The sequence below is a fragment of the Emydura macquarii genome, unplaced genomic scaffold (assembly GCF_026122565.2).
Source record: "Emydura macquarii macquarii isolate MOO-44397 ecotype Brisbane River unplaced genomic scaffold, CSIRO-AGI_Emac_v2 contig_2636, whole genome shotgun sequence".
In the NCBI taxonomy this organism is placed as follows: Eukaryota; Metazoa; Chordata; order Testudines; family Chelidae; genus Emydura; species Emydura macquarii.
In genome coordinates, this window is record NW_027132773.1 from 19,452,674 (window position 1) to 19,467,368 (window position 14,695).

The 14,695-nt window shown below is 41.6% G+C and overlaps 1 protein-coding gene across 3 annotated transcripts in view; it reads left to right on the forward strand.

The window, feature by feature from the left end:
- The window catches only part of MET (MET proto-oncogene, receptor tyrosine kinase), a 114,915-nt gene that overhangs the window by 29,347 nt on the left and 70,873 nt on the right, over positions 1-14,695 (forward strand). For all 3 annotated transcript variants that reach the window (XM_067564245.1, XM_067564246.1, XM_067564247.1), the window contains exon 3: positions 12,442-12,633. In XM_067564245.1, coding sequence (XP_067420346.1) covers positions 12,442-12,633 — 192 coding nt within the window. The remainder of the gene's footprint in view (positions 1-12,441; positions 12,634-14,695) is intronic.

A 14,695-nucleotide genomic window follows, 5' to 3' on the forward strand; every position in this document is an offset into this window, starting at 1 on the left:
TTCCCCCCCCCCCCCATTTGGATTACACATTTTTGGTAGGATTAAAAATAGCCCCACATCTCTGTGATTATAAAGGCTTGATGCAGCTCATTTAAACACTCTCGCACAATAAAGGAAAAATGCATTTTCTATTACAAGGAGGATATAGTATGGACTGAAATATTTCTTCTAAGAATCAGGCACTCGAATCCATCTGATTTTTTTCAGTCATTGATGCTTTTGGAAATGCTATATATAAAAAAGCATAAAAATATCATTTGAGATCCTCACTCATGGTGCTAAAAAGAACTTTGAGTATGCAGTCTTCCTTAAGGTTGATATGCCATAGAAATCCAAATGAAAAATATGTAAAAGTTAAGGGCCTGATTGTACCCACTATATTTATGCAGAGAAGGGACCTTCTACTGACAAATCTTACCTTTCTGTGCACAGTACCAGCATATGCTGCATGATCACCTCCCATCTTTACAATATCTGCAGCGGGTTCTCCATAAGTCATCTGTTGGATGCATAAACAGGTCGTGACAAGGCAGTGCGTAATGTGCATTGTCCTCTAGAAAAACGTTCTTAGCTCACAACAGAAGGATAATACAGTCTAGGGGTATATTATCTCTGTGTGATCATTCTCCCTGGATGCCATTAGAAGGAAGATCCAGGGAAGGAACCAGGTATAAAAGCCCTGTCACTCCATTGGACTGGGAGGTGACTATTGTTGACCCAGATGTAATGCAGAAACATGGTCCTCCTGCTGATCCCTAAAATCTATAGAGTTTAGGGCTGCCATTTGCTCCCCAGTAGGGAGAAAGCTCTGCAAAGAGAACCTTGCAGAATTTCCTCCTCGTTAGCTCCCTGATGGGGGCTTGTCTCTTTTTATCTCCTACTCTGTAGTTCAGTGTGATGACAATTTTTTTATAATTTTCTTTCTGAAAATCAGGTTATTCTGTGACACTGACATTTGTTCTTCTATCATCTTTTGGTAAAGGCACTGCTTCATCAGGAAGGCCTACTAATAACATTCACCTCCAGACTTTTAAATCAAATCCCTTGTTCCTAGTGTGGCAAGAGCACGTCCTGCATACTCTGAAAAAGCACAGTCCAAACTTCAATTAGCTCAATGAACAGTTTTTAGATGTTGAACCATGGATTGAAAAAAATCATAGTTCTTTTATTTCTCAGATTTGTAAAATGCCTTTAAATGTCTCTTAGCACATGAACATTAATTGAATAACAAAATAAAAGACTTTCATATCAAGCGGAAGCTGCACATCCTTGTTTTCAAGGCCCTGCATCACTCAGCCTCAGCCAGTCTCCACCTTGCCTCCTTCAGAGTTCTTTCCCTATCCTTTCATTCCACAAATGATGCCAACCTTTGCCCCACTGCTGCCTCTGGCCCTTATTCCATCCCACCCCTTATGCCTGGGACACTCTCTCTAGGGCTGTTCGTAAAGTCGCCTCCTTCTCCTCATTCACATCCCTCTTAAAAACTCACTTTTGCTGGGGCACCTATGTGAAGCAAAATGAACAAACAAAATAATGCACTGCATTGTGCAAAAGTGCACGTGTGCCTTACTGCATAACGACATTGTCTGAGTATAGAGTCATGGAGTGTAAGGCCAGAAAGGACCACCCGGTCATCTAGTCTGACCTCTTGTACATCACAGGGCACCGAAACCAACCAGCACCTTTGCACTAAACCCAACAACCAAAATTAGACCCAAATATTACAGCCCCTGGGAAACTAAACTATTACATGCCACAGGAAGAGAATAGGAGGGTTCAAGGTGCATCAGTGCCCAAGGACCCTGCAATGGCAAGGAAATGATTACGTGAAATATAGGCAGATAATCCTGGCAAGTGACCAGCACCTGCACACTGCAGAGGAAGATGGAAACCCCCCTCCCCCCCAAAGTTCACTGCAAATCTGACTTAGGAGAAAATTCCTTCCCACAGATGGTGATCAGGTAGACACTGAACCCGTGAGCAAGAACCAGCCAACTGAGAGAGAATGCTCACTCTCACCTCAGAGCCCTGGCCCTCCCCATCCAGTGTCTCCAGCCGTGGCTGTCCCCTCCAGCCGTGGCTACAGAGGAAGGAGATTTAAAAAACCCTCCCAGAATACACGGGGAGGGGAATCCCTTCCTGACCCCAAGTGGCCAGCAAAGACCCAGAAGCATGAGCTTTTAGGAACATAATTTATGGAGTGAGCCCAGCACCCACCCATCACAAACAACCCCATCATACAATTGCATTCATAATTGTCCAGCTTCCTCTTAAAACTAACTGTTGTTTGCCCCTACAATTCCTAAAGGGAGGCTGCTCCAGAACATCCCTTCTCTGATGGTTGCTGTTATAACCCATGTCCCTCCACTCCCATTTCTCCCTTTTCCTCAGGTCAGAACCGAGGGTCCAAATCCTGCAAACACGTGTGTATGGCACTTCAACTCATTCAGTACCTATCCTGCTTCGGCTATCCTCAGCATCGCTTCTTGGCTTCCAGTCAGGCCCTGTGCACTTTGATTTGTAATTGTATTTGACTTGGTGACCCCATAGCACTTTCACAATTGCCAGCCACAGAGCAGCAATAGGAAATTGGGCTCTGGCATTAGGAGGCTTAGGAGGAACCTCAGTTCTTTGGACCCAGGTCTGTCTTCTGGACCTTCTCAGTTAAACGTATTGGCTTGTCACGGGAAGTAAGCAATTGTGTAAAGTGCCCTTTGGGACAGATTCTGTGCACACAGTGGTTTTGCATCAGTGTAACTCCATTACTCTTGATTTACACTGATGTCAGTGAAACCAGAATCAGATCCTGTATTTGATAAAGGATACCATTACTGTAAACACTGGGCCATATTTATTGGTAACTTAAACAGTGACATAAATGGAGTAGAAGACAAGTGCCGCTGGCAAAGCAAGGCAAGTTGCACAATTTAACTTGCAGCAGGTGAGCAGAATGAACAGTCGTAGCAAGCAAAGCACTGAGGGAACAGAAGAACAGATTCTGCTCTGCCTCCTCTGTGTGTATGTTATTCTGCTTTTTCACACTTACTGAATGGAAACAAGTACAAATTATACTACTTTACCCTTACATTCATGCCCATTTTCTCACCTACTTTCATCCCACGTCTCGTACACTACTGTCTAAGGGCTCGTCTACATATGGAGTTATTCCACAATAGCTATTCCATTGTAAATTCACACCCTACCTTTCTCTTGCATAACTTTCATAGACAAACCCTAAGTCACAAATGAATGTGTCCTAGGGACTTCCATGGGAGATGCACTGGCTGACACCAAGGTTGTATTTGGCTCAGTGATTCTCAGATATTTCAGCAACATCCTCTGTGTCTTATTTTTAATTCTTTAAACTGAATAATGAACCAACACCTCCTCAGTGGTAATTTGTATGCTGAGTGAAATGTCATACAATCAGTATAAAGGAAATGGACGAAATTCAAAGATTTGATAGGTCCGTTATATCTGACTCAATCAATAGTATTTACTTAGTGCTAACGCACTAACCAGATTACAGGAACTAATGCATCAGTGGTCAATGACAAAAACAAATAACCGTTTGAATGATCTTGACAATAGAATGTGCAATGTTTTTAATTTGTATTAACTAATTATGTTAACGTGTGTCTTTTCTACCTTGTTACCTTAAGTAAAGTAACCAGTCTCACCTATTTTTTCCTGTTATTCAGGAGTGAAATAGACCAAAGCAACAGGTATTAACAGTTGACTGCAGTGATGCTGTGTGAAATGTACACCAGTGACTTTTTTCACAGAACTACTTTATTTGGGGCCTGATTCATTTAACCCTCTGTATTGACTTCAGAGGGTTTGGGGTCAGGTCTTTAAAGTGCAAAGTGTGTGTTACATGTAATGTTTCCTTCCAAACTTGGGGGGCGGGAGTGCCAGAAGGTGCTAGTTCCATGTGACTTTTTGCATGTGTAGTTGAATTATAGGCATCACATGTAGCATCACCTTTCATTGGTTCATAGAAACTCGGATTTGAGTTGTCCAAAGACAGTGGAAGATGCATGTGCTTATACCAGGGATGAATTTAGCCAATGGATTTGCCCAGGTGAATGAGGACAAAATCTGTCCCATTCTGCATATTTCTCTCTGTTTCACTATCTCATTTGTCACAAGGAGCAGGGCTGGGAATGGGAGGCAAAAGGGACTGTTTGCCCAAGCCTTCCATTTGAGAGGATCTCCAAAATTACGGAAGTGGGAGGGGCCAAATATGAGGAAGTGGCATTGCAACCTGGCACACGGGGTGGAGTGCCATTCAGGTCTGGCTTCTGCCATCGATAGTGCATGGAGTGACTCACTCACCCCAGGCGGGCCCAGATCCCACCATAGCCACTGCTGGTATCATCACGCCAGGCCTGACACAACCCGCCAGACCAGAAGCCTAGAATAAGGAGCAAGGTCAGGGGATACCAGTCCAACCAGCAGTGGGGCCAGAGCTCAGGGACAACTGTCCTGGCCAAATGCAGGGTAGACTCTCACTCATCCCCCTGAGGAGGGCAGCAACTCCACAGGCCTGGGCCCTCTCTGGCTCCCCTTCTTTCTTTCCTCTTTCATCTCCATGGGAAATTTTTGGAAGGGTGGGGAAGCTTCAATTTCAAATTTTGACCCAGGCCTCTGAAAATCCTCTGTGCAGCCCTGACAAAGCAGCATGGGACCTGATGCTGCTCCATGGAAGCCAAAGGAAAACATTCCACGTGGTTTGATCCATGTTTTGAAAATGGATGTTTCTCTAGTCCCGAGACTCTTTAGTGATGGCCACTGCACTAATCCCAACCGATCACAAATAAATTCCTCTTTGGTGGAATTCCCCTATGATGGGGACACATGCAAGGCCTGGCAGAACAATCAAGCCCTGGATTATAGTCTGGTGGCAAAAAGTCTGTCTGGCCGAGGGTGAGTACTACATGGCACAAGGCACCACAACTCCTACTTCACCATGGGAATGAGCAACCATCCTGTGCTATCCAAAACTGGGCAGCAGCATTAGGTGATGTACTAACTCATATATCCCCCAGACAGTCTATACTGGATAGGCTTCTATGAAGTCTCTGTTGCGAATTAAATCTGCTGGGATACCCAGGGAGCATAGTGCCTGCCCTCCTTGATGTTTAACCCCCCCAGTACACAGTAGCTGATCAATGCAAGGAGGCACAATGTATCAATGGAAGTGAATCAGTGCCTTTATTCATAATGTTTTGTCGAGAAAGCCAGATGGGAGGATATCTTATGTACCAACAAGTTACATTGTTCTTTTCATGAGCATTTACTCTGTGGATCAGTAAAGAACAAACTAAGCCTAAGTATTGTGTGTATGGCATTTCCTGCTTGTTTACATGCAGCACCTTCTCTTGGGAACACACCAGCCTGTTCTGAGAACATACTTACCTTGTTGTGCAATGTTTTACTAAGGGGCAGATCCAGCCATGAAGTTAGCACCAGCAATAGCAATCATGGGGGACTGTTTTGCAGCAGCACCAAATTGATTATTGGGTTGCGTTAGTAGGAGCATTGCCAGCAGATCGAGAGAAGTGATTATTCCCCTCTATTCAGCAGTGGTGAGGCCTCATTTGGAGTATTGTGTCCAGTTTTGGGCCCCCCACTACAGGAAGGATGTGGACAAATTGGAGAGTCCAGCGGAGGGTAACGAAAATTATTAAGGGGCTAGAGCACATGACTTATGAGGAGAGGCTGAGGGAACTAGGCTTATTTAGTCTACAGAAGAGGAAAATGAGGGGAGATTTGATAGTGGCCTTCAACTACCTGAAGGGAGGATGGAGCTAAGCTGTTCTCAGTGATGGCAGATGACAGACCAAGGAGCAATGGTCTCAAGTTGCAGTGCGGGAGGTCTAGGTTGGATATTAGGAAAAGCTTTTTCACTAGGAGGGTGGTGAAGCACTGGAATGGGTTACCTAGGGAGGTGGTGGAATCTCCATCCTTGGAGATTTTTAAGATGCAGCTTGACAGAGCCCTGGCTGGGATGATTTAGTTGGGGTTTGAGCAGGAGGTTAGACTAGATGACCTCCTGAGGTCCCTTCCAAGCCTAATGTTCTGTGATTCTATGATTACACTATTGGATGGGGGGGGGAGTCTGCACAGGGCATGTGCCCTGTGCATGACATAGATGATGATTCATCATGAGTCCTTTCCATATGATATGGAGGGAAGTGCAAGGGATAAGGGATCAGGTCATCCAGCGACTCAGGGATCCTCCTGTCAGCATAGGTTGCCCCCAGAGGTTACATCAGCAGTTTGCAACTCCTATATGGCATGGGTAAGAAAATTTCTTATCTCATTCCCCAGTGCATTCGCCCAGCTCTTTGGACTGGGTGCTGGATCTGGATGTGCCCCAGGTGAGGATTTACATACATTCTAGAAGAGAACCTTGCAAATGCCTCTGTTGTTATAGAATTTGCATTTCTCATTTATTTACTGTACTTCTACTTGCGGTTTGGCCTGTAGTACTGTAAATGTTTGTTCTATTGAGATTTCTTCTGATCTACTTTGCTCCAAAGCAAATCATGTGAGTTAGTCATGTGAGTAACCTGAAAGGAATTCAGACTGTGAGTGCCAGTTTATGTACCCACAGACGTAGGAAATCATCAAAATTTTAAATAACATTTTATCCGATTTCACAAACATTCTGTACCACTTAATCATGCAGAAAAAATTCACCCTTCTGCTTTTGAGGGTTGAAAGGGGAAATCCATGTACATATCTGCCTCACCTTTTTCCTTGCATTTTATTCATTTTGTCTAGCTATGCCATGAAACCACTTGGGACATGAGACAGGAGATTGTCCAAGTTGTCCTTTGTTAAGGAAATAGGCCAAAGAAGGGTGAAGCAAATACAGTTTGTAATTGTGCTAGAAACAGGAAAATTTGGCATCATTGTTTTCCCCCCTCTTTTCATTTGGTTGCAGAGTTATAGAACCGAGTAGTTATCTTTAACTGATTAAATTAAACAGATTGGTATGTGACAAAAAAGGGGAGATTTATGAGTTATGTGAAACTTCAGGAATAATTCCTTCCAAAGCTAGTAATGACTGAAAGTCCAGTTCTTTTGGGCACTTTTATAATGGGTTTTGTGTTTTGCACAGGACTGGAAACTGGGAGGAATGGGTTCTGTTCCCAGCCTTCCAGCAGATTTTCAAGTGTGACATTGGTCAAGTGACGTAAGCTCTCTGGGTGAAATCCTGGCCTCTCTGAAGTCTATGGGACCAGGGTTTCATCCTTTGTGTCTCGGTTTCATCATGAAACACGGGAGTAAAAATACTTATCTACCTCACAGGAGGGTCATGAAATTAAACTAACTAAGCAGTTTGTGAACTGCCTTGAAATCTCAGATAGAAGGCACTATAGGGATGCAAAGTATTTGCATTTTATTAAAAATATGCAAGACAGTTAGAGAGTGGAACTGCCATGGTTGCCCTATTTTCCCCTTATTTGCTTTTCTCTCTTGAGATTGTGTTGATACATCTAAGATGGCTACTTTTTCTTAACCACATTCCAGTAGAGCAGATGCTCTTGAAAATTGTGTTCTATGGTGACAATACTATTTATTTATCGCTATTCCTAATTCCTTGACCCCTACAACTGTACAGACAAAACATTGTTTGGGAGAGTTTTCTCTACAGAAACCATGTCTTTCTCCCTTCCAAATAGGCTAGGAAATCAGTCCAATATCTAAGACTATATATTCAGTGCACTTTACACCAAATTTATTTTTTGAATATTTATCACATCATTGACAAATTTTCCAAACCCACTAAATTCTGGTGGTCCCTTCTACTCTCTCTATGGATGGATATGCCTGATCATGAAGATATTATTGTGGGACTGCACTTGTGTTGATATATATTGCAAATGTATTCTTGCCTTTTCTTTGTTAAAAATATAGGCTACGATTCAGCAAAGTGCTTAGGCACATTTATTTATTTGTATTACCATAGTGTCTAGGAGGCTCAGTCATGGACCAGGATCCCATTGTGCTAGGAGTTGTACAAACAGAGAACAAAAAGGCAGTCCTTGCCCGAAGAGCACATGTTTAAGTCTGTCCCTAATCAAGAAAGCGCTTGAGCCTATGCTTAATTGTAACTTTGACTTCAATGAGACATAAAGAACATGCTTTTCTGCATTGGGGCCTTAAAAAGAGTTAACAAAATGTTTAATTGTTTAGATCTTCAAAGACTAAAATATCATTTGGGCTTGATGAAGTTGACCTCAGGCTGTATACTTTTACTGCACAAATATGCCACATAACTGATTGGCTTCATAATTCTAACTAATTTTAGTTAGATACATAGAAACATAATATCTTCATATCTGCCAGATTCTACATATGGTTTTTGCCTCTTTTAAAAATGTTAATTCATTTCTCTCTATCGATTTAAAAGCCCGGAGATCCACTCATTCATACCTAAAATTCCTCATTAGAGAGCTCCAGATTTCTCTGACTCAAGTTTTACTCTATGGAGATGCCTAAATATCCATTTTTTTTCTGATTTACTTGATGAAAAAGGCCATGCTTCCCTGCCCAATCCTATGCTCATCTTGCACCTCAGTTCAGCTTCCCCAAACCTGCTAGTACTGCTACCTGCACATTTATTATTTTACTTTTGTATTGAAAAGTAAATGTGCTTTTTTTTTTTCAAACACATTCACCATTCACTGAATCATGAGAAGTGCTGCCATGATTAAGTCATTCATTTCTAGTTAATTCAAGACATTAAATATTATGTCTTTTTCTGTTTGAGAAACGCACATAATTTGGGAGCAGGATTTTGAACCGCAGAGTCAGAGGCCTAGAGGGATCCTTACTGAACTGTTACTTCAACTTGCCAGCTCTGGAGCTATCAGAGAGACTTAATAGAAATCCTTAGCTAACGCCTTTATTTCTCCCAGTCTGGTTAATATTGGATATTTTGAATTCTGATACTTGCTTAATTGGGTAGCTTTGTAAAAAAAAAAAAAAAAAAAGGCACTGGGGAAGGAGGCTGTTCAGGTGTGTGAGAGAGAAGTTGGCAAATATTTGGAGACCACCACACATTGGACTTTTGGTTTGAAATGTGCAACTTTATGGGAAGAAATTTTAATTTTATGTCATCTGAACTGAATGTAAAAGCACCAGTTAATCTTCAAGCAGTGACAATTCCTGCTAACCTAGCTCAGAAATCTTTTTGACCAACTGGCAACATGTATTTTGTAGACTGGATCCAGGGTAAATTTTAAGTAGTTACAATTTCCCCTTTCCGCAAATAGGATTATTCCCTCATGTCCATACTGATATGGGCAGAATTCAACACTTCCCTATTACACCTCATCACATTCCAATGACACACCTCCATCAAATTAACATTTTTCTTTCTGAGTCATATACATCACTGGCACTCCTAGTCATACATAAGGAACAATGTAACTAAAGCCTAACACATCCCTGGTTATTTCAATATTTGTGTGATTTGTCACTAGGATTTGGCATAACATTGTAAATGTGTAACCCAGAGATCAGTTATTTTTCATTTTACTACCGAATACTTGGCAGAGTATTTGTGTAGGGAAGGGACTCAGCCTTTTCAGGGTCAAAGGGTTAAACAGCAGCACCTCCTTTTCCCAACTGTATTCTGTGTTAGCTCAAACAATGATTTAGTTTAGGTTGCCTAGCAAGAGCTAAGATAAATGAGTGTGATCACTTAAAACTTGGAGTCCTTGCTACAATTTTTGCGGTGGCCTTTTAGCCTCTCTGCTCCGTCCAAAGAGCAGCTTTGTGTATAACTACTTGTATGTTATGTTTATCCTGTGCGGAGCCAGGATTTGTGGAAAGGCCTTGCGTACAGTAAAATGCAGGTCCTTCGGTAGACGTCCAAACCAGGACATCTGGGAGGAGGGTCAGTCTGCTCACATCTGTCTTTAGGAGGATACAGGAAGGGGTCATTTGTTAGGAGCAGGAGGGAAAATCTAGGACACTTGCTACTTAATAAGGATTGAAAATGTTTAATGAGGACTGGCAGGGTGTTCAAATCACACAAGATGACATTTTGATGCACATTTTGTGCCCCGAGAAGGTAAATTTTCAAAGGAGGTCAGCAGCACAGATGCAGCGGAGTCCAAAGTTCCTCTCTCATTATGGGGAGGGAGGTTATCGCAAGGGAACAGCGGATGAGGTGGTTACGTGCTCAGAGAGGGTACAGATGAGAGCTGTGCCCCAAAAGCTCAAGGGTTGTGTTTGCATCCTTCTATGCTGGAACTGTTTGTGCTCACTGCATCTCTGTGCAGATGTTTGGCAGACACTGCTAGACTGGCCAGACTTGAACTGCAAAATAACCCTGCTTTGGAGGACAGAAGTGAAGAGGGGCTAGATTTGTTACATCTTAATCGAACACTAGTTGTAGTGGAAGTGAGCATAGAGGTAGTTACCTAAAGTCACTACCCTCTGATGATTATTGGGTGGCCTATATGTAATGAGCTTGTTGTCCTACATCAGTTCCTAGTGGGCAGGTGTCCACATCACAATAACAATCGGCTCAAAACTGATCCAGGAAAGCACTTCAAATATACAAGCAGTCCCACTGAAATCAGTGCTGGACCACATGGGAGGAATCAACTGCCTGGAACCTGGACCCACATGTCCTCAGGCAGTGCTCAGACCATGGTCACCTGAATGACTGGAGAAGGGGGCCAGCAAGCTCTAGTTTGCAAAGGGCCCTGCCCACAAAGCCCTTGACTGGGGGAGTCATCCAGCGCCATTGATTGGCTGGAAAGCGCTACTTAAACCAGAAAGAGGCACAGGAGGAAGTTGCCTGAGCAACTAGAGTAGTCTTTGACTAGTAGCTACTATAGACCCTGCCTATTTACCTGAGCCCTGCCTCCCAACCAGGGGAAGCTGTTACTGCTACAGCTTGTGCTAGAATTGTTAACTTCTGAGGACCAAGAGAGACGTAACTTTCTAGTGCTGCCAGTGGGTATCTTCTCATAAATACCACAATTAATAATAAAACATTGAACAAACTCTTTATTGAGGTCAGAAAGGGGCTTTCAATGCCTTTGACCATTTCTCCAGCATTGACTGACTGACAAGCCTTCAAGGAAATACTTCATTTATGTGTTTGGTTGCCTTCTCTTTGAAGATATTCTGTTCAGAAGTAATATGTGATAAATCATTTGCACCAGGAGAATTAGAATAACTATGTTGTAGTAAAAAAGCTTATTCTGTTTTGCTAGATGTCTCTGAAGTAAATGGAAATATCCTCATTGAAGGCAAAGAATTATGGATCAAACTTTAATATCCCCTTCAAAAATTGCTTGTTAAAAAAATCAATAAACAGAAATTGAAAGAAAAAAACACAAGCTCAAAACTGGTTTCAAAAGAGAGATCCAAGATATTTTGCTTTCTTTGTAGGTGTAGTCATAGAACATGTTACAGTAGAAACATGCTAGACTATTTCCAATTTTAAAGTGGTTATAGATCTTTTAGAGGCTCTCTCTTTATTATCTGTATTATTTCACAAAAATGGAAGATGAAGCATCGATAGTAATGGAATTATCAGTTAATAGATTACTATTGAATTGTCAATACAGCATAGTTATGTTCTTTTCTAAAGATTAACCTAAAGTATATTGTTCAAGAAATATTTCCAATGAAAAGAAAAAGCCATGTATTCTCCATTAATGAATCAGAAGAGAAGTTTTAAAAAAGCCTGCAAATGCAGCATCTATTATAATAATGTTGATGATAAATATAAAAAGAGATTGAAAAGAATAATCTATGAGCAAACGAGCAGATGATCAAAATAATCTCAGCCTAAGTAATTATATTGACCTGGTTTTATTTTTAATCAGAATCAGTGCACAGGTTTTCCCCATTTTATCTTCCTCGCTTCCTCCCCTGCCCTTTTTTTCCCTTTTACTTTTTCTCACTGAAAAAAGGTGAAGAATAAAAATGGAGAGAGAGAGAAGGAAAAAATCAGGTTGCTGTTTTGATATTTCTTTGGTCAAAAATTTCAAACTTTTTCTGTATATTTTTGCAAAATATGGTATATTTTGGGCAGCTGTAGGTTAGAAGCATTTTGAGACATTCTGATGAAAAGCATTGTAAAATATATTATATATATTATACTATATCTTACTGTAAATGTTTGCATACCTGCTTGTTCAACGGAAAAACTATAATTATCTTCTGGGCATACAGACAAAACAAATTAAAACAAATGGGAAATATTCCTGTCATGTTAAGAAACCATTGTCTTCCTCATAGAATGTAATAACTGATGTAACAATTACAGTTGGAAACCCTAAGTATTTCTGATCAAATGCATTTGTGCCCACCTGTCAAATGACTTCTTTCTGACAAATTCCTGTGCCTGTGCCTTGCTACAGAGAAACTATTCACATCTACTTTATTTTCTGACAGATATTTTCAAGAAATGCCTCGTACTGTGAAGCGCAAGATGATGAGTATCGTCTAGAGGTTACAACTCCTTTGCAGCGGATCGACTTGTTTATGGGGCAATTCAACAGTGTCCTGCTAACTTCAATATCCATCTTCACCAAAGGGAATCTGACTGTTGCTAATCTGGGAACATCAGAGGGTCGCTTATTGCAGGTAAATATGACTGTGGCGTTAGCGCACTTTAACCTGCATGGGAAGAGTCAGCAAGATAAATTAGAACCATAAAAAACCAACTATAGATAAATGGGGCCGGGAAGAGAGTGGGAACAACATAGCCAGAGATTAGTGCAAAACCAAGAGAGCTAAGTAAATTGCAGCATCTGTAAGGAAAGGTAAGCCAGAAAACCCGATACAGCATCTCTGAAGGAGGTCGGTTTTGAGTTCGTCCCGACTCAAGGGTTCTATGACTCTCTTAATTTTAGCCCTGTAACTATGGCAGTAAGGTTAGTCTGTCTCCTTTCTGGTCTCACTGAGTGCATCCCCTCAGGTCTTAGGCCTCTTGTTCTTACCAGTCTCTGGGTGGAATATTACGATTCTCCCACTCTTAAACTGGGACCAGGATCAGGTTATTCCATGTCTACTAATCACTTAACACTCTGCGGGACTGACTCAGTTTTGGGCACTTGAGTTTCCTCCCTCTGGGATCTGGGATCAATATTATAGTGCTGATAGCTTTCTTAAAACAAAATATTCTTATTTAGCAGTTGGGACAGCATTAAAGGAAAAAAGAATGTTAAAGCAAGAGACAACCTGTAAGCCTGTCTCTCTTACCTGAAATACTACCACTCCATACTGGCAACCTAGACAGGTGTAGCTATTTCAGACACCCCTGCAGTTTCCTGTGTCTCAGCCAGGTTTCCCCACCCCCTCCTTATGCCCCAGAAAAAATGTCCTTTTAAACCCTGCCAGTGTTCTTTGTCCTCCAGGAGGATTCTTCAAGTGTTGGAGGACTTAGGTCCCTACTGGTCAAAATAGTTCCATAGGCTGTCTGGGGACTGAACTGAATCATCAGAGCTAATAGTTCTGCCATTGTCTTTTTACCATCTTTAAGTGGAAGCTGCTCAGAGGACCATCTTGAGCCATTTTCTTCCTCCAGCCTGACCCATCCCAACCAGTCCCCTGATTGGGAAGCATTTAATCAAAGATATTTATTCAGAAAAAAAAACATGCCAGAGCCAGGTCACATACAGTATTAACAAATTGTTACAGGGTATCCCTGTACATTTCAGACTTGCTGTCCCACCCCCTCATGGGCTGACGGAATCCCACCACCCTACCAATGTCTCCCTCAGGTGTGAATGCTGCTGCTGCTTCCTCCTCTTTGCCCTATAGGGAAATGAATAGATGGCACACCCTGATGCCCTTGTAAGGCAGCAAAGTTGTTCCTGCTGGCCATCCTTTAAAGAGGAGTCAGGAACGGAGGTCTAGGAAATAACCTACCTGAAAGGACACGTGGGAAATTGTAGAGAGAATCAGTGTGAATTTTAAATGTGAATTTAGCAAACTATGAAGTGATTACTCTTTAATTTTTGTTAAAAGTTCCTATGATGTATTCACTGCCTTAAGGATGAAGATTGCTTTCATACAAGGATTGCTAGTGGTTAGAGCAGAGTCCTGAGAGCCACGGATCCTAAATTCTATCCCTGAATTTAACCACTGACTCACTGTGTAATCCTGAGCAAGTAACTTAACCTCTCTGCCTCACATTCCCATCTGTAAGCGTGGGCAATAGTGCTTACTGCCTTCTTTGTAAGATTCTCTGTGAGACTTCAATGGGCTTTGGGTAAAGCCCTTGGAGATCTTTGGAGGAAAGTACAAAGCAGTATTTTTATTTATTATATTTTTATTATACATTCATGCCTTGAACCAGATTTTTTTATTCAGGATTTTGTCCATCTCACAAAACAATAAAATATAACAATTAAAATACTTCCAGTCTACATTTCTCATTCTAGGGCCAGCCAGAGACGAAAAGAAAGGCTATTGTGTGAGCTGCATATTGCCATTAACAGAAATATTCACATCATTGAATTAGATTGGCTTGAGTTACAGAGGAAAGTTATCTTGAACATCGTACTGTAATAACACTCTAAGCCTTCCTTTATCCTTAACAGCCTTAGGGTCTAGTACATCCAGCAGCAGAGTGAACACTCAAACAGCCTTTAATGACTGGTAACAGCATATCTATATAACCAAACTTAATATTTCTTGTCTT